The sequence below is a fragment of the Canis aureus genome, chromosome 6 (genome assembly GCF_053574225.1).
Source record: "Canis aureus isolate CA01 chromosome 6, VMU_Caureus_v.1.0, whole genome shotgun sequence".
Classification (NCBI taxonomy): domain Eukaryota; kingdom Metazoa; phylum Chordata; class Mammalia; order Carnivora; family Canidae; genus Canis; species Canis aureus.
In genome coordinates this window covers 46,667,544-46,688,271 of record NC_135616.1, presented here as the reverse complement: position 1 = coordinate 46,688,271, position 20,728 = coordinate 46,667,544, and the positions used below count along the sequence as shown (strand labels likewise).

Genomic DNA, 20,728 nt, shown 5'->3' with positions numbered 1-20,728 from the left:
TGCTTCTCTCTCTCTCTCTCTCTCTCTCTCTCTCTTTCTCTCTCTATGTGTCTCTCATGAATAAATAAATGGAATATTAAAAAAAATTCCAGTTAGTTTACATACAGTGTATTAGTATCAGGTATACAGTGTAGTGATTCATCACTTTCATACAGTACCCAGTGCTCATCAGGACAAGTGCACTCCTTAATCCCCATCACCTATTTCACCCATCCCCCATCCCCCTCCCTTCTGGTAACCATCAATGTGTTCTCTATACTTCAGAGTCTGTTTCTTGGTTTGCCTCTCTCTCTCTCTTTTTCCTTTGCTCATTTGTTCTGTTTCTTAAATTCTACATATGACTGAACTCATATGATACTTGTCTTTCTCTGCCTTACTTCCCTTGGCACAATTTTCTGTAGCTCTGTCTGTGAAGAAGAAGATTTCATTCTTCTTAATGGCTGAAAAATATTCCATTGTGTGTATATATATATATACACACACACACACACACACACACACACACATACATGTATGTATGCACATATATATACCACATCTTCTTTATCCATTCATCAGTTGATGGACAGTTAGGCTCTTTCTATACTTTGGCTATTGTGGATAATGCTACTATAAACAGGGTGGATGTAGCCCTTTGAATTACTATTTTTGTATTCTTTGGGCAAATGGCTACTAGTGCAATTGCTGGATTGTAGGGTAGTTCTGTTTTTAACTTTTTGAAGAGCCTCCATTCTATTTTCCAGAGTGGCTGCACCAGTTAGCATTCCTACCAACAATGAAAGGGTTCCTCTTTCTCCACATCCTTGTCAAAACCTATTTTGTGTTGCTGATTTTAGCCATTCTGAAAGGTATAGGTGATAGCTCATTTTAGTTTTGTATTATAGGTTTAATGTGTATTTCCCTGATGATCAATGATGTGGAACATCTTTTCATGCATCTGTTGTTCATCTCTATGTCTTCTTTGGAAAAATGTCTATTTATGTCTTCTACCCACTTTTAATCAGATTAATTTTTATAAGATTTTATTTATTTATTTATTTATTTAAAAGAGAGAGCATGAATGGAGGATAAGGGGAGAGGGAGAGGGAGAAGCCAGGGAGCCTGACACAGGGTTCAATCCTAGGACCCTTAGATCATGACCTGAGCTGAAGGTAGATGCTTAACCACCTGAGCCACCCAGACATCCTGGGATCATTTGTTTTTTTTTTAGTATTGAGTCTTATAAGTTCTTTATATATTTTGGATACTAACCCTTTATCGGATATATCATTTACAAATATCTTTCCCATTCCATAGTTTACCTTTTAGTTTTGTTGATTGTTTCTCTCACTGTGCAGAAGCTTTTTATTTTGATACAGTCTCAATAGTTTATTTTTGCTTTTGTTCCCTTGCCTCAGGATATGTCTCAGAAGACATATCTAGAAAGAAACTTGCTGCAGCTGATGTCAAAGAAGTTACTGCCTATGTTCTCTTCTAGGATTTTTATGATTTAGGTCTTACATTTAGATCTTTAATCCATTTTGAATTTATTTTTGTACTTGGTATAAGAAAGTGGTCCAGTTCCATTCTTTTGCGTGTTGTCCTATTTTCCCAACACTATTTGTTGAAGAGATTGTCTTTTCCCCATTAGATATTCTTTCCTGCTTTGTCAAAGATTAATTGATCATATACTTGCGGGTTCATTTCTGGGTTTTCTATTCTGTTCCATTCATCTATGTGTCTATTTTTATGCTAATATCATACTATTTTGATCACTACAGCTTTGTAATATAACATGACGTCTGGAATTTTGATGCCTTCAGCTTTGCTTTTTGTTTTCAAGGTTGCTTTTGCTATTTGGGGTCTTTTGTGGTTCCATACAGATTTAAGGATTGTTTATTCTAGCTCACTGAAAAATGCTGTTGGTATTTTGATAGGGATTGCATTAAATGTGTAGATTGTTTTAGATAGCATAGACATTTTAACAATATTTATTCTTCTAATCCATGGGCATGGAATGTTTTTCCATTTCTTTGTGTCCCCTTCAATTTATTTCATAGGTGTTCTATAGTTTTCAGAGTATAGATCTTTTACCTCTTTGGTTAGGTTTATTCCTAACTATCTTATTCTTTTTAGTGCAATTGTAAATGAGATTTATTCCTTAATTTCTTTTTCTTGCTGCTTCATTACTGGTGTATAGAAATGCAACAGATTTCTATACATTGATTTTGTATTCTGGAACTTTACTGAATTTGTGTATCAGTTCTAGCAGTTTTTTGGTGGAGTTTTTCAGGTTTTCCATATAGAGTATCATATCATCTGCAAATAGTGAAAGTTTTACTTCTTCCTTGACAATTTGTATGCCCTTTATTTCTTTTTGTTGTCTGTTTGCTGTGGCTAAGATTTCTAGTACTATGTTAAATAACAGGGGTGAGAGTGGACATCTCTATCTTGTTCTTGACCATAGAGGAAAAGCTCTCAGTTTTTTCCCATTGAGGATATTAGTTGTGGGGTTTTGATATATGACTTTTATTATGTTGAGGCATGTTCCCTCTAAACCTACTTTGTTTAGAGTTTTTGTCATGAATGGGTGTCAGACTTTGTCAAATGCTTTTTCTGCATCTGTTGAAATGCTCATATGATTCTTATCCTTTCTTGCATTAATGTAGTGTATCATGTTGATTGATTTGCAAATATTGAACTACCTTGCAACCCAGGAATAAATCCCACTTGATTGGAGTGAATGATTTTTTTTTAATGTATTGTTGGATTTGGTTTGCAAGTATTTTATTGAGAATTTTTGCATCTGTGTTCATCAGGGATATTGGCCCAGAGTTCTCTTTTTTTGTGGTGTCTTTATCTGGTTTTGGCATCAGGGTAGTGCTGGCCTTAGAGTCAGTTTGGAAGTTTTCCTTCCTTTCCTATTTGTTGGGAATAGTTTGAGAAGAATAAGTATTAACTCTTCTTTAAATGTTTGGTAGAATTATCTTACTAGTTTTTTTAATTAATAGACTTTATTTTTTAGATCAGTTTTAGGTTTACAGAAAAATTGAGTGGAAAGTACCTAGAGTTCCCCTTCATACCTCCCCAGCAGTTTCTGCTATTCTTAACACCATGTATCAATGTGTGGCACATTTGTTTCAATTAATGAGCCAATATTATTACATTATTATTTGCTAAATTCCACATTTTACCTTAATGCTCACTCTTTGTATCAGACATTCTGTAGCTTTTGAAAAAAAGGAATGACATGTATCCATCACTACTGTAGCAAAGAGAATAGTTTTGCTGCTTTCACAGATGAAAGACCATCTGTCCTCCATTTACTCATCTCTCCTTCCCTACCCACCAAACCCTGGCGACCACTTATATCTTTACTGTCTCCACAGCTTTGCTTTTTCAGAATGTTACGTAATTGGAATCATACAGGCCACAGCCTTTTCAGACTGGTTTCACTGAGTAATATGCATTTAAGATTCCTCCATGTCTTTTTATGGCTTGTATATATCTTTTTTTTAAATCACTGGATAATATTCTATTGTATGGTTATAACATAGTCTATTTATCCATTCCTACTTTGAAGGACATCTTGCTTGCTTCCAAGTTTTGGCAACTATGAACAAAGCTGGTATAAATATTCATGTGCAGGTTTTCGTGGATATAAATTTTTAACTCATTTGAGTAAATACCAAGAAGCTCAATTGCTGGATCACATGGTAAGTGTATGTTTAGTTTTGTAAGAAGCTGTCAAACGGTCTTCCAAAGTGGCTGTACCATTTTGCTTTTTCAGCAGTGATGAATGAGAGTTCTTAATGCTCCACACCCTTGCCAGCTTTTGGTGTCATCAGTGTTTTGGATTTTTAATGTATTCCAGGTGTGTAGTGGTACCTATTGTTTTAATTTCAATTCCCTGAAGATATATATATATATATATATATATATATATATATATATATATATACACTTTCCATTTACATACTTTCTTTGATGTGGTGTCTGTTCTTTTGCCTGTTTTTAAAATTGTGTTGTTTATTTTCTTAATGAGTTCTAAGAGTTTCTTATATATTTTGGGTACCAGTCATTTAACAGCTATGTCTTTTGCAATTCTTTTATCCTAGTCTGTGGCTAGTCTTTGATTCTCTTAACAGTGTCTTTTATAGAGCAGAAGGTTTTAATTTCAGTAAAGTCCAACTTACCAATTTTTTCTTTCATAGATTTTGCTTTTGATATTCTATCTAAAAATCATTGCCAAACTCGAAGTCAACAGTATTTTCCCCATTCTTCTTCTAGACATTTTATGATTTTGTGTTTTACTTTGAGATATATCCTCCATTTTGAGTTAATTTTTGTGTAAGGTATAAGATCTCTGTCTAGATTTTTTTCTTTCTCCTCCTCCTCCTCCTCCTCCTCCTCCTCCTCCTCCTCCTCCTCCTCTTCTTCTTCTTCTTCTTCTTCTTCTTCTTCTTCTTCTTCTTCTTCTTCTTCTTCCTCTTCCTCTTCCTCTTCCTCTTCTTCCTCTTCTTTCTCTTCTTCCTCTTCTTCCTCTTCTTCTTCTCTCTCTTTCTCTCTCTCTGTATGTGGATATCCAGTTATTTCAGCACCACTCGTTGAAGACTGTTTCCATTGAATTGCCTTTACTTCTTTATAAAGACCAATTGACTATATTTGTTTGAATCTATTTTGGGGCTCACTTTTCTGTTCCATTCATCTATTGGTCTGTTCTTTTGCAAATACCACACTGTCTTGATTATTGGAACTTTATAATTCTTGAAGTTGGGTAGTGTCAGTCTTCCTATTTTGTTCTTCTCCTTGTTGTGGTGTTAGCTATTTGGGTCTTTTGCCCCTCTCTATAAATTAAAATTGGTTGGTAAATATCCAGAATTCTGATTATCCCCAGAATAACATGCTGGGATTTTGATTGGGATTGTGTTGTATCTATAGATCAGGTTAGGGACTGAAATGTTGACAATACTGATTCTTACTATGCATGCACATGGAATGTCTTTCCAGTTATTTAGGTATTCCTTGATTTCCTTTTCAGGGTTTTACAGTTTTCCTTGTACAGATCTAGTACATATTTTGTGAGATTTATATCTCAGACTTCATGTTTAGTGTTGGTATGAATGGTAATGTGTTCTTACTTCAAATTCTAATTATTTATTGCTAATATATAAGAACAATCTTTTTTGTATATTGACCTTGTAATCTGCAGCCTCGCTATAATCACTTATTCTAGCTGTTTTGATTCTTTGAGATTTTTTGTAGAGAATTGTGTCATTTTTTAACAAAAACTCATATGTCTTTTTAAGAATTTATTTCTTCCTTTTCAATATGTGTGATTTTTATTTCTTTTTCATATCTTGTTCATTATCTAGAATTTTTAGTAGGATAGATATGAATAGATATCTGAATAGGAGCGATGAGAAGGGACATCCTTCCCTTGTTCTTATTCTTATTCTTAGTGGGAAATCAGTTATAATCTCACCATTGAGTATGATATTAGCTATATGTTATTAGTAGATGCTGATTATCAATTTGAGAATGTTTTCCTTTATTTCTTGTCTGCTGAGAGTTTTTCTCTTGAATGGCTACTGGATTTTGTCACTTGCTTTTTCTATCTATTGATATGATCATAATGATTTTTCTCGCTTGTTGATGTGATGGATTACATTAATTCATTTTCAAATATTGAACCAATCTTGTATATCTGGAATAAATCCATTTGGTCCTGTTGTATAATTCTTTTTATACATCATTGCATTTGATTTGCTAATATTTTGATGAGGCTTTTTGCATTTATGTTCTTGAGATATACTATTGGTCTGTAGTTTTTCATTCCCAAAGTGTCTTCACCTGCTTTGGGTATTAGGGGAATGCTTGTCTCATAAAATGAGTCAGAAAGTGTTCTCTTGGACACTTTATAGAGGATAGTGTAGAGAATTGGTATAATTTATTCCTTAAAGTTCTGGTGTAATTCACCAGTGAACCAATGGCAGGCCTGGTGCTTTTTGTTTTGAAAGGTTATTAGCAATTGATTCAATTGCTTTTATAAATAGAGGACTTACTCAGTCTGTTTCTCCTTCCATGAGTTTTGGAGGATTGTGTCTTTTAAGGAATTAGTCCATTTCATCTAAATTATAAAATTTATGGGCATAGAGTTGTTCATGGTGTTCCTTTGTTATCCTTTTAAGAATCTGTAGTGATGACCCCCCCTTTCATTTCTGATATTAGTAATTTGTGTCTCCTTCCTTTTTTCTTAGTTAGCCAGACTAGAGCCTAGAATTGTACCAGTTTTATTGATCATTTCAAAGACCCAGCTTTTGATTTTGTTGCTTTTCTCTATTGATTTACTATTTTTAATTTCTTTGATCTCTATTCTAATTTTTATTTTATTTTCTGCTTACTTTGGATTTAGTTTACTCCCCTTTAAAGTTTCCTAGATGGAAGCTTAGATTATTGATTTGGAATCTTCTTTTCTAATATTTTTCACTGATTTTGTTGTATCTCACAAATCTTGGTAAGATGTATTTTCATTTTTGTTTAGTTCAAAGTTTTTAAAAATTTTTCTTGAGATTTTTCCCTTGACCTGCATGTTATTTAGAAGTGTTGTTTAATCACCAGGTATATTGGGGGTGTTCCAGCCATCTTTCTGTTACTGATCTCTAGTTTAATTACACTGTTGTCTGAGAACATACTTTTTATGATTTCTATTCTTTTTAATTTGTTAAGGTGTGTTTTTAGGTCCAAGATATGGTATGTCTTGATGAATATTCTGTGTTAGCTTCAGAAGAATGTGTATTCACTTGTTGGATGAGGTATTCTATAAATGAGAATTAGATCCAGTTGATGGTTGTTGCTGTTCAGTTCAACTATGTACTTACCAACGTTTTGCCAATCTGCAAGATCTGTTGGATCTGTCAATTACTGACAGAGAGACTTTGAAATCTCCAACTGAAATGATGGATTCATCTATTTCCCTGTACAATTCTATCAGTCTTTGCATCATGTATTTTGATGTTCTATCATTAGGCACATACACATTACAGATTATTATGTCTGCAAGGAGAATTTATCCACTTATTATGTGATGCTCTCTTTTATTTTTTGTGTACATATGAGCTTATAGTCTGTTTCATTTTTCTTCTTTCTGAAGAAAATTTATTTTTTTAAGATTTTATTTATTCCTGAGAGACAGACAGACACACACACACACACACACACACACACACAGAGAGAGAGAGAGAGAGGCAGAGACACAGGCAGAAGGAGAAGCAGGCTCCATGCAAGGAGCTTGATGTGGGACTCGATCCCGGGACTCCACGATCACGCCCTGAGCCAAAGACAGACGCTCAACTGCTGAGCCACCCAGGGGTCCCTATTTACCTTACTTTATCTGTGTCTTTATATTTAAGATGGGCTTCTTATAGACAACATATACTTGCGTCATGTTCTTTATTCACTATTATAGTCTCTGTCTTTTATTGGTGTATTTAGACCATGGACGTTTAAAGTTATTATTGATATACTTGGATATCAATATAGTTGGATAACATCTACCATATTTGTTACTGTTTTTTACTCGTTGCCCTTGTTTGCCTGCCTGTCTGTCCATCCTTCCATCCTCTCTTTTTCTGCCATATCTGGTTTATTTTTTATTTTTTATTTTTTATTTTTTTTTTAAATTTTTATTTATTTATGATAGTCACACAGAGAGAGGAGAGAGGCTGAGACACAGGCAGAGGGAGAAGCAGGCTCCATGCACCGGGAGCCCGACGTGGGATTCGATCCCGGGTCTCCAGGATCGCGCCCTGGGCCAAAGGCAGGCGCCAAACCGCTGCGCCACCCAGGGATCCCCCATATCTGGTTTAAATGAGCCTGTTCTGTGATTGCAGTTTTCTTCCTCTCTTAGCGTATCAGTTGAAATTTTTTTTTTTTAACTTTTTGTAAGTCCTTGAGTTTGCAGTTACATTGATCAGAAATCTAAGTCTACTTCCAAATAGCTCTATATCACTGCCTGGGTAGGGCAAGCTCCCTATAAGAGAATGTTTCCAATCCCTCCCTCCTGTCCTCTATAACATTGCTATCATTCAGTTCAATTATTCATAAGCTATAATCACTATATATAGTGCTACTACTGTGATATTGAGCAAACTGTTATATGTTAGGTAAGATTAAGAAAAAGAAAATATTTTGTTTTATCACCATATATTCCTTTCCTAATTTAATTTTTGTGTACATATGAACTTATAAAATTTAACATCTCTTATAAAGTCTACTGGAGACAAATAGCCTCAATTTTTGTTTATCTAAGAAAGTATTTATTTTCCCCTCACCTTTGAAGGTTCATTTGCCTGATACAGAATTCTAGGTTGGTGAATTTTTTTTCTTTCAATACTTTAAATATTCCATTGTCTTCTTACTTACATGGCTTCTGAAGAGAACTCTGATTTCTGATTTCCTTAGAGATTTTCTGTTTGTCTTTGACTTTCTGCAGTTTGAATATGATATGCCAAGGTATAGATTTTTTGCTTGTTTTATACTGCCTGGTGTTCTCTGAGCTTCCTGGATTTGTGGTTTGGTGGTTATCATTTCAGAAAATTCTAGGTCATTATTTCTTCAGATATTTCTTCTTGTCCTTTCTTTTGTCACCTTTTATAATTGTCTCATGTTTCTTGGATATTCTGTTCTTTTTCATTTTTTTTCTCTTTGTATTTTAGTTTGGGAAATTTCTATTGGCAGTTCTTCAAGCTCCTGATTATTTTCTTGGTGGTGTCCAGTCTATTAATGAGCCTATCAAAAGCATTCTTCATTTCTATTATAGTGTTTTAGATTTCCAGCACTTTGATTCTTTGAGTTTCCATCTCTGCTTATATTTCCCATCTGTCCTTTCATGTAGTTCACTTTTTCCATTAAACCCTTTAACATATTAATCATAATTATTTTAAGCTTCCAATCTGATAAGTCCAACATTGCTGCCATATTCAAGTCTGGTTCTGTGCTTGCTTAGTTTATTAAACTATGCTTTAAGTCTTTTAGTGTGCTTTCTAATTTTTTGTTGAATGCTGGCCGTGATGTAGTGGTTTAAAGGAACTGAGGGAATAAGCTTTTAGTGTGAGATACTGTGTTTGACATGGTAGGAGTTAGGCTGTGTTTACTGTTTGGTGTTGCTACAGGTGTCAGAGGCTAAATTTCCTCTAGTGTCCTCCTTTACATCCCCCCTGTTGTGCTTGAGCTTCCCTTGAGAACTCTTCTATAGTCTGAGATGTGCAGCTATTTTAGTGTATTCCCTTGTTATTTTATAGGCACACTTCTGACGTGGTGGAGGCTGTAGGAGTAGAGGAAGCATTTTATAGCCCTGTGATTAGGTCTCAGTCTTTTGGTGAGTCTGTGCCCTTTTAGCTTTGACCATCACAAGTGCTTCTCAGTCACTCTGTCACCGTGAGATGGGAAGGCTAGAAGGAGCTGGAGTTGGGTATTTCTCTTCCCACAGGTCAGTTAGGTTGTGAAAAAGGCCAGCTATTTAGGCTCTGGTAAAATACTTTCTCTTGAAGCAGGCCCTTTTAAGAATAGAGATGCTTTGGGCATATTTCAAAATGGCAACTTTTCCTCTCCTACTAGAGGAAGCTTGGAGGGATTTTTCTATAGTCTTTGCTTGTAAGAACCTGTTCTAGAGATAAAATTCACAGAAGTGTAGGAATCCCCTTCAGATGGTCCTTCTGAAGTTTTTAATCCTCAAACTTGTCTATCCTGAGCTTCCAATTTTTCTTGACATTTTCCTTCCTAGCCCTACTTCCCCTGGAAGTTTCTGCTCAGGTAGATTGTGATTTTTAGGAACACCTGTCTGTCCAATTTGGGGGATGGTGGTTTTCCCTGGGACCCCAATTCTCTAACGGATTTAAGAAGAGTGGCTAATTTTTTGGTTTGTTCAGCTTTGCTCTTGTTGTGAATGATGTCTTCCAAGCTCATTATGTGCCAGACCAAAAACTGGAATTCTGCAATTTTTTTTTTAGTTAGAACTTTCAAATATGGACTGAGGTTTTGGCTTTATTCTGAATAAAATAATTGAACTGGAATTTGCCTATATTGTTTAATAGCCTTTTATTACATTGGTAATAAAGTGTTGTGCCATCAATGTATTGATATTTTTAACCTCTTTTTAGAGAGTGAAATGCCACTCAATAGCTATTTTAATTGTAATTCCTTTTATTATGCCTGGAAGGCCAGGGATAATCTCTTTTAGAACTCTCCACCAAACTATCTCATTCATAATTTCCCTCCATCAGGTTATGAGTTATAACTCATAACTCATCAGGTTATGAGTTATAACTCATCAGGTTATGAGGTTATAACTAGTCTCACTTTCCATGCCTATCCCTTTTATCCTCCATTAGGTTCAACAAGTTGTCAACATTTGAACATGAGTAATCATATATCTTACCTTATTGTTTGAAAGTCTACCATATTCTTAAAAGTCTTTTAGATAACCCTTTTAATTAAAGTCTTTCTGGAAGCCTACAAAATAACTCTCAGAAAGGACACATTTCTGTGATATGACCATGAGCAGGCCTTTTGCTGTATTTCCCAGGCTTCTTTTTGTTTGTTAACTGAATGTTGCCTTATTTGTCTAAATATAATTACAATATTTCAGAAATGGGTAGAGAGCATGTTTTCCACACTTTATGTCATGTTGGATCATCTAGTAATCAGCAATTAACACTGCTTAAAAATACTTAATGTATTTGGTATTTTTGTTTCTACTTTTTACAGGATGAACTCTCTGGAATGAAAAATAGGATACAAGTAGCTGAGCTAGAAAATGAAAAGCTCCAAGAAGAGCTGAAATCTCAGAGACAAAAGGAAGCAATGAGGGAACAAACACTTCTGGATGTATCTGTGAGCATTTCTTAAAGGCATAAATTATATCCGGTTTGAATGTTCCTTCCTACTCTCTCCCACAGCCTACTGAACTGCTGAAATTCTCAACTTGAATTTTGGCAGGTGTACTGTGCTGTTACTCACTCATTAAGATTCATCATGGTGGAGTGGCTCCTCAAGTGAAATGTGATGTAGTGATGCCGAATCTCTGTACTGCTTTCCTCTCCAAGCATACCGTGTATGCTTTTCCCACAGGGAAAGAGTAGGTCTGAAGCAGGAAGCAGGTCATATAGGAAGGACTTTGTTAAATCCAGAAACTTTCCAACTGCAGCTTGGGTTTCTGTTGTATTTATCTATACTTTCCTTGTGCTCTGAATAAGTCTAATTGGCAGCATGATGTAGCAGAGAGAACACCAGCCTGAGGGTGTCAGGATCAGCATGTTAGTTTTCCTGAAAAGCTGGGTGTTTCACAAGTAATTTTACGGGGCTTTCAAACATGGTTTGACCTCATGTATCTTCTGTTTATTGGCAATTTGAGAAGATTCACATATATTAACTGTTCTGAATCTTTAATGTGAGTAACAATCACTTGGGACACTTGTTGACAGTGCAGATTCCTGAGCTCCCTCCCCTGAGAGTCTGATTCAGTGCATTTGAGTTTAATCTTTGAGTTAAAAATATGAATTTTTAACAAGTTGCCTAAGTAATTCCAGTACCAGTACACCACATTTTGAAGAACAGTGGATTTGATGATCTCTATAATTGTATGACACAAAGTTCTTGTGATGATATTTAAGTAGTTTTTAAACTTAATATCTCCTTATGACTTGTCAGAGATACTGTTGCCTTAAAAATGTTATTTACTCTTTTGCTGTAGGACATAGTTAATCACAGCTTGTTCTGCTTTTTGAAACAAATTCAATGTTCCATGGGGAAGTTTTAATACTGCCTGTTGCAACCTTACTTTACAGTGGATTTTGGTGGTTTTGACTTAGTTGTCATAGGTAAATCGGTTCTGATTAAGAAAAAATATGAGTGTCTTAATGTTTTACCTAGGTGTCCTCTAATTTTTTATTTTGAAATTTTTTTGTCAACCTGACCCGATGTCTCATTTGTAATCTTTCTGAGTTCTGTGTTAGAATTTCCTATTTAGAAGTAGCTGACTGTGCTAAGTTTATTTTTCTGCAGTACATTTCAGTTTGTGTCCAGCTGTTTTCCCTCCACCAGAAGACTTTTTTCTGAGTATATATTATTTGTTATCAATGTTATTAGTTAAAAATTCCATCTCAGTTGCTTATTATTGTAATGTCAATTTGAAGATGATGTAGCCATATGAAAAATACTTTGAAGTAGCTCCTTTTAAAAATAAATATATTCTTTTGCTTTTCTTCCAAATACATCGTCACTTAGCAAACAGTGACTTGCTTATTCATAGACTTCAGTATTTGTACAATGGCAAAGAAGTGGAAGAAGGGGAAGTGAAATGAGAAAGGAAATTAGGCAGACAAGTGAACCAGAGGGCAAGAGAAGTAACACTGAAGGGGAAGGAAACAATGTAAAAGCACACATGCTTTGCTATATGAACAAAGGAAACTTGCTGAAGAAAAATACAGCCATAATTATGGCAAAAACAAAGTTGTAAAGTGGTTTTTAAAAACAAAAATTCAAAATGATTGTTGCAGATGTGTCAGGAGACCTTGATATCTATTTTAATGTTAGTCTTCTATGTTATTTTGTTGTTACAGAATTAGTACCCCTACTGCTTTTGGCTTGTGTAGGTGAATTGGGGCATTTCAGCAATGTATATATGGTACTGTGTTCAGAGTTTTCGTGTAAATGAAACTTCTTAGAATATCTTAAATAGCTGAGTGAAGTAAGTCAGTCGGAGAAGGACAAACATTATATGTTCTCATTCATTTGGGGAATATAAATAATAGTGAAAGGGAATATAAGGGAAGGGAGAAGAAATGTGTGGGAAATATCAGAAAGGGAGACAGAACGTAAAGACTGCTAACTCTGGGAAACGAACTAGGGGTGGTAGAAGGGGAGGAGGGCGGGGGGTGGGAGTGAATGGGTGACAGGCACTGGGGGTTATTCTGTATGTTAGTAAATTGAACACCAATAAAAAATAAATTAAAAAATAAATAAATAAAGGGGAGAGGCCAGGAATGCTGCTAAACTTCCTAAATGCACAGGAGAGCTCTCCACAGTAAAAAAATTACCTGGCTCCAAATGTCAATACCGCTGGGTTTAAGAAATCGTGGTCTATCCCAAAGTCAAAAAGATTTTCCCTTTGTTTTCTTCTAGAATATCTGTAATTTTAGATTTTACATTTAGGTCCAAGACCTGTTTTAAGACATTGATTTCTTATATATTTTATCAGGTATGGATCACAAATTGTTTATTATTGTCTTCCATATGGATATTCAATTATTCTTTTGTTGAAAAGACTATTCTTCTTCCATTAAATTGCATCTTTGTCAAAAAAAAATATCTTAAATATAAACATATCAAGGGACATCTTTTTTTGCCCCTGAACTCTTTTTACTAAGCCTGTTAGCATGCTGATGGTTAGATCTTGCCAAAGCTATTGGCAGATTTGAATATAGACATTCAGTATTTCTTAATGCCTTCTTTTGAAAAATAATTAAAATAGTTATATAGTAATGATTAGTAACTGATGACTACATGTTATGTAGCAGGCACTACATCAAGCACTTTATTTACATTCAATTATTTTAGGTTTATAGTAGTGAAGGAAGGCAGGTGTTAGGTCTGTTTTCAGATGAGTAAATTAACGTACAGGGCAGTTAAATAAACAAAGCAACTCTACTAATGTCACAAAGCTAGAAAATGGGAAAACAAGGACTCAAACATGGGACTAACTCACCAGATCCATCTGCCTAGCCTTGAGTTGTACTGTCTTTCTGTATAAGTTAGGAATAGCTTGTCAGTATTGAACCCAACTATCTTTGTTTGCCATGGGGTAGAAGATTCTGCCCAGAGGAGAGGGACATCCTTTATTGTTCCTGAGTTTTAGTCATCGACTTGGATGGTAGCCTACATGACTTTTAGCTCTTAGCCCACTTTATGGCCCAAAGGTTGAAGAAACAAGCAGGTTATGTTTTTAAAATGAAAAATCATTATTTTTTAAAAATAAAAACCATTTCCATCTTCATTTTTCATCATTTTTAAGTGAAATTTCTTTCCATGCAAAGTTTTTCTCCAGAGTTCAAAAAATTATAATATTAAAATATGCTATTTATTAGAAATTTGGGGGGCGGCTGGGTGGCACAGTTGGTTCATCATCCAACTTTTGATTTTGACTCAGGTCATGATCTCAGAGTCGTGGGATCAAGCCCCACATTGGGCTCTGTGCTCTTCAGAGAGTCTGCTTGGGACTTGCATTGCCCCTCCCCACCCTTGAAAAATAAATAAATCTTAAAAAAAAAAAAAAAAAAAAAAGAAAGACATTTGGCATTTGTACTCATTCGAAGATTTAGATTTTTTTAAAAGATTTTATTTATTCATGAGAGAGAGAGAGAGAGAGAGAGGCAGAGACACAGGCAGAGGGAGAAAGAGGCTCCCCGGGAGCCTGACATGGGACTCGATCCCAGATCTCCAGGATCACTCCCTGGGCTGAAGACAGGCACTAAACCGCTGAGCCACCCGGGCTGCCCAAGATTTAATTTTTTTTAAAGCAGAAAATTTCTGAGCCATTTCTTTTTATGTCTACATTTATCCCCTCGCTACCACTCCTCTTCTCAATTAAGAAATCAAAGGTTTTCAGTGATGTCCAGAGATGTAAATGTAATTAAGTTTTAAAAATTTTGGTCAAGGGACGCCTGGGTGGTTCAGCAGTTTAGCGTCTGCCTTTGGCCCAAGGCATGATCCTGGAGTCCCTGGATCAAGTCCCACATCGGGCTCCCTGCATGGAACCTGCTTCTCCCTCTGCCTATCTGCCTCTCTCCCTCTCTCTCTCTCTCTCTCTCTTTCTCATGAATAAATAATAAAAAAATAAAATAAAATTTTGGTCAAATACCATTCAAGTTCTTAAATGTTATCTGTGAAAGGACAAAGTGTCAATTAGGCTAGCACTTCTTTCCAAAGAATGACAATATTTTATATCATGAATCAGTGATCTGTGAGTTACATACTTTTTCCAGTTTCTCTATAGGAAATTAGTGCTGCCATTCTTCATAGTTCTCTAAGGCAACTTTGGATGCACTCACATCTTGAGAGATTTGTCCTTACCTACAAAATCGAGTTCAAGCTTGTTATACCATACTTTCCAGACCCTTACATGAATCTCTAGCTCGACATTTGGATGTCCATTGTTTTGTGCTTCGATCTCTAGTAATTCTGAGTTGTGTGAGTCTCCTGGAGGTACCAGACTTTTTCACACCTCTTTGACTTTCCCCATGTGTTTTTTTTCCTGGCATGCTCTTCTCATCTAGCTCACTCTTTTTCATCTGAGATATCCCACCAATGTCAACATTTCCCCATAAAACCTTCCTTGAATCTCTGGTTGTTCTTAGTACCCCTCCTCTGTTTTGGCATCATCCCCTATACACCCCCTGGCCTAGCACTTACTGGTTAAATTGAAATTATCTGCTTAGCAGTTTGTGTTGAGGGTAAGATTGGTCTTGCTCATTTTTACCCTCCAAGCTCTTAGTGCAGTGTCTGAATGTAGGAGCTATCATACCCAAATGTTTGCATAAACTGGACTTCCAGAAGAATATAGGATAGGCCCTCAGAATACTAATTGGGATGAATGCAGCTTACCTCATTCTAGCATGATATGACACTGCAGTATAGTTTAGTTTGGGACCTGTCCTCTCTTGTGAGTACTACTATATACTTTGGCCCTTAGAAGAGTTCAATAATTATTTATTGAATTGAATTAATATTTCAATCCTTATTGTACACATAAATTACTCAGATCTTTGGGCTGTATATTTCATTGAATGTTGAGAGGGTACTGGAGGTGGCAAACTTAATGGGTATATACCAAATTCAATCTGTAGGTATGTTTTATTTGTTTGACAAACCATAAACCAGTATGTAACAGTGTTTCAAATGAAAAGTCAGATCTCTGGGTTAGCTTTTAAAAAATCAAAAGATTTTTTTGTAATGGGAGTTTGCATTCACACATGGCAGCAATTGCCTGGAACTGAGTAGTGGCTGCCCCACCACTCTTTTGTGAGTTCCTGACATGCAAGTTACATGTCATTTCTGTTTTTGTCTCCGTGCACTATTTTTCTTATTGAAGATAAATATTTTTTCTGGAAATGCAGGACAGCATAGCGGTTCAGGGCATGGACTAGGGAACTAGATTGCCAGGGTTCAGATCCTAGCTCTGCTGTTTATTAGCTACTTCCTACCTCTGTGACTCTTACCTGTTACTCACTGTGACTCAGTTTCCTCTTCTTATTTTATTTTTTTAAAAGATTTTATTTATTTATTCATGAGAGACACAGGGAGAAACAGAGAGAGGCAGAGACACAGGCAGAGGGAGAAGCAGGCTCCATGCAGGGAGCCCAACAAGGGACTTGATCCCAGGTTTCCAGGATCACGCCCTGGGCCAAAGATGGCGCTAAACCGCTGAACCACCCAGGCTGCTCTCCTCTTCTTTTTTAAAAAACAGATTTGTTTATTTTAGAGATAGAGAAAGAGAGCAGCATGGTGGGAGAGGAGGGGCAGAAGGAGAGAGAAAGACTCTCAAACAGACTTCCCGCTGAGCATGGAGCCTGACATAGGGCTCCATCTCATGACCCTGAAATCATAACCTGAACCAAAATCAAGAGTCAGACACTTAACTGACTGAGCCATCCAGGCACCCCAGTTTCCTCTTCTATAAAATGGAGATAACAATGGAACTTATTTCATGGGGTTGTTATAGTGATTAAATGAGTTAATATATGTGAAGCACATAAACAGTGTCTGGCACCTAGTAAACACTGTATGTATTAACATTATTATTAGTCATGCCTTTATGAAAGGTGGAAAATGAAATCAAGAGAGGGCTGTGTGTTTTAAGAATATATGTCTTCAGAGAAGTAAGAAACAAGTTCATTTGTTGAAACACTGGCAGCCAGTCCTCTTTGCTCATTTATGTTATTGCCTGGACCCATAGGAATTTGACTTTGTAACACTTGTGGACTATGACCCTAATAGCCTGAAAATGTAAAATCGTGCTTGATGTGTAGTTTAGAGCAATCTGCTTTGTATTCCTTTCATCACAGATGAGAATCAGTGTTCCATTCGTAAAACTGGCATATTGATTAACAATTAATGCAGGTTGTAATTACTCATACATTTTATTTTAGGGAAACCTGAAGAATTCTTGGATTACAACAGGTGAAGACTCTGGGATGGATGAAGCTGCCAAGAAACGATTCTCCCATGGCAATGTAGATACTGTCAGGGGTCCATCTGCCAGTGAGACTGAGAAATGGAAACTAGAACTGGTAAGAATTTGGGTGCTTTTCTCTTATGCATCTACTTTTTTTTGTACCTCTTTTTTTTTTTTTTATCATGGTAGATATACATACTATTAAATTTAGTGTTTTCGCCATTTTAAAATTTACCATTTAACCATGGTAAGTGTACAACTTATTTGCATTAAATACAATCACGGTGAACAACACTCTCCATTTCCGGAACTTTTACCATCCTAAACAAAAACTCTGTACCCATGAAATAATAACTTCCATCCCCCTCTCTCCCAACCCTTGGCAATCTCTTCTACTTTCCAATCTCTATAAATTTGCCTAGTCTAGGTACCTGACATATGTGGAATCAAACAATATTTGTCCTTTTGTGTCTGACATGTTTCATCTAGCATAATGTTTTCAAGGTTCATCTGTGGTGTAGCACATATCAGAATTTTTTGCCTTTTTAAGAGTAATATTCCAGTTACATATACACCATACTTTGTTTATCCATTCATTTGCTCATGAACATTTTAGTTTGTTACCACCTTTTGGCTCTTATGAATAAAGCTACCATGGACATCAATATACAAGTCTGTTTTTGTCCCTACTTTCACTTCCCTTGGGCATATAATCAGAAGGGGAATGATTGGATCATATGATAATTCATTCTTTTCTTTTTCTGCTCCTCAGACTCAGTCATTTGAACTGTCCTATATTAAAGTTTGCTGATTCTTTGTTCTGCTACTCATATCTGCTCTTCTATGCCTTTAGGAATTATTTCATTTGTTGTATTTTAAGCTCCAGATCTGTTTAGTTCCTTCTATAATTTGCTTTCTTTAAGTTTTTATCTTAATTTCAGTTAGCTTAGAGTATTATATTAGTTTCAGGTGTACAGTTGTTTTCCTTATTTCTTTTAGTCCTTTGGCCATATTTTCTCTTAGCTCTTTGAGCATATTTAAGATTATTGTTCTAAAGAGTTGTCTAGTAGGTCTGGTATCTATAGATTTTTTTTTATATAGATTTTTTTTAATGGTGGTTTCTGTAGATTTATTTTGTACCTCTAAGTGGGCCATATTTTCCTGTTTCTTTGTATGTTTTGTGATTTTTTTTTGATTGAAAAGTAGACATTGAAATGAACTATTACACTGTGATAACTCTGGAAATCCAATATCCCAGTTCCCTATGGTTCTGTCTCTTTTATTATTGAAGGTTATATTGTCCCTTTTGTTTTGATACTTTTCCAGATTATTTCTGTAGACTATTCTTTGTTGTGTGTGATTACTGAAGTCTCTTTCATTAGCTCATGTTTAGGTAATGTTTGACAGAGATTCCCATGAATGCCAGGAGCTAAAACAAGTAAACAAACAACCACCAAAAAAAAATATGCATAGAAAATCAAAAAAAAAAAAAGAAAAAGAAAAATAGCCACCTCTGCCAGTGTTTGCAGGTGTGCTCAGTGCTGGGGCATTCCTTCACCATGTAGCTGGGCTTGCTCTGAGCCTAGAGATCAGCTTGAGCTGAAAGCTTAAGGTCTTCTCAGGACTGAGCATGTGTCTTTCCTGGACATGCTCCTGGTTTTCTGAATTTCCCTCATATAACACAGCTGGTTTTAAATATACTCACTTCCCAGAGTCAAAAATAATTTTATTTTCAGATAAATGATACTTTCCAATCTTTTGATCTGTATAACAGGCCTTTCTTCTTCCTCCTGTTTGAAGTTTTCCTTGCATTAAATTTGACGTGGTAGAATTGATCAGCAATGATGAAAATGTAAAAATGACACTGTAAATGGAGGGTTTCAGGGAAAGATAGAATGGATGATAGTTCAGCTCTCATTATCATCTCTCAGTGTTATTTTTATAGTTTTCTAAAGTCTCTTTCTGGCCCCAGCCTCCCTCCTTTCTCTGTCCCTAACTCAAGCTTTTTCTGCTATTTTGGAAAGAGTTCCTTTAAAAAAAAAAGAAAGAAAGACTAAATAAGTCATATTGTTTTTCCAGCTGAATAATCTCTGATAACTACTTAATACCCACCCATGGGATAAAGATCAATCTCCTGAACCATCCACAATTTGCCTCAAACAACCTTTCTGGCCTCATTTCTGTCAGTTTCTCCAATATTACTGTAGACACACAGATCACTCACTACTTAACTACTTCATAAACTTATTACCTACCTCCATTCCTTTTTGCATTGCATTGCTGACTGTGGTTTATGCAGACATCCTGGCCTAAAATGTTTCCTTATCTTCTGCCCCAAAAAGGTTTCCATCCTGTAAGACTTCATTCAAATGCCCCCTCTGGGGATCCCTGGGTGGCGCAGCGGTTTGGCGCCTGCCTTTGGCCCAGGGTGCGATCCTGGAGACCCGGGATCGAATCCCACGTCGGGCTCCCGGTGCATGGAGCCTGCTTCTCCCTCTGCCTGTGTCTCTGCCTCTCTCTCTCTGTGTGACTATCATAAATAAATAAAAAAATTTAAAAAAAAAAAGAAAAAAAAAACAAACAAAACAAATGCCCCCTCTGATTCTGCCTTCCCTGATTACATTCTACTGCTCTTCTGTTTCTCACATTAGAATTAATTTCTCTTTTATGTCTCCGCTTAGTGTTGTATTTATAACTGTTATGGATTCATTTGTATCCAGTTTGTGTCAGAGGTCCATCCTTGCATCTGTGTGCCCTATGTCCTAGATCTTTCTCAGTGTTTGAGAATATTGTGAATATTGCTACTATAGACATTCTTTAATATACCTGGTGGTGTGCATGGCACACATTTATGTTGGGTATGTACCTTGAAGTGGATTTGTTGGTCTTGGGATCCGTATGTGTTCACAATGAGTAGTTAGGGTAAACTTTCTGAGTGGTTTTTATCAGTTTACACTTCTATAGCAGCATAGGAGTGATATCATTTCTTCTTATTCCCAACACATTATATTGTCAGTTTTTTCTGATGGACCTATAGTGCTATCTCATTGTGATTTTCATTTGCATTTCTCTAATTACTCAGGAGATTGAATATCTTTTCATGTATTTATCAGTGTCCTTCTTTGTTTTTTTTTTTTTTCAGTGTCCTTCTTTGTGAGGCACATGTTCAAATATCCTATTCATTATTTTAAGGTAACTGACATTTTTTTTAACTACTTTATATATTTTGGATATAAGCTCTTTATGGATTATTGTAAATATATTTTCTGACTTTTTCTTTTCTTTTTTTTTCTTCATGACTAATCTAAAAATTTCTTAGTTTTATTATAAACTAATTTATCAGATTTTTCCCTTTATTGTTTAATGCTTTCTGTATCCTATATAAAAAATGTTTTCCGGGCCCAGGTCATAAAGATATCCTGTTATATTATCTTCTAGAAACTTTATAGTCTTACTTTTAACATTTAAATCTATAATCCACCTGTCTTTATTTTTTTATGTGATGTATAGGGGGTCATT

The 20,728-nt window shown here is 35.7% G+C and overlaps 1 protein-coding gene and 1 long non-coding RNA gene across 23 annotated transcripts in view; one reads left to right on the top strand and one right to left on the bottom strand.

Moving 5' to 3' along the window:
* The window catches only part of SDCCAG8 (SHH signaling and ciliogenesis regulator SDCCAG8), a 236,079-nt gene that overhangs the window by 22,186 nt on the left and 193,165 nt on the right, over positions 1-20,728 (top strand). For 16 of the 17 annotated variants that reach the window (XR_013381776.1, XR_013381777.1, XR_013381779.1 and 13 more), the window contains 2 exons: positions 10,747-10,872; positions 17,184-17,324. Coding sequence is in view for 11 of the 17 variants with exons in the window: in XM_077901440.1 (XP_077757566.1) it covers positions 10,747-10,872; positions 17,184-17,324 (267 nt within the window). In the remaining 6 variants the exon portion in view is untranslated. Of the gene's footprint in view, positions 1-10,746; positions 10,873-17,183; positions 17,325-20,351; positions 20,402-20,728 lie in introns of those variants that run through there. The other variant, XM_077901447.1, reaches the window with a different exon arrangement.
* The window catches only part of LOC144316029 (uncharacterized), a 32,652-nt gene continuing 28,929 nt past the window's right edge, over positions 17,006-20,728 (bottom strand). Inside the window, exons 5-6 of one of the 6 annotated variants that reach the window (XR_013381785.1) lie at positions 19,465-19,739; positions 18,725-19,073 (exon numbers count right to left, since the gene is read on the bottom strand). This is a non-coding gene — a long non-coding RNA (uncharacterized LOC144316029). Of the gene's footprint in view, positions 17,302-18,724; positions 19,074-19,464; positions 19,740-20,728 lie in introns of those variants that run through there. The other 5 variants (XR_013381783.1, XR_013381786.1, XR_013381788.1 and 2 more) reach the window with 5 other exon arrangements.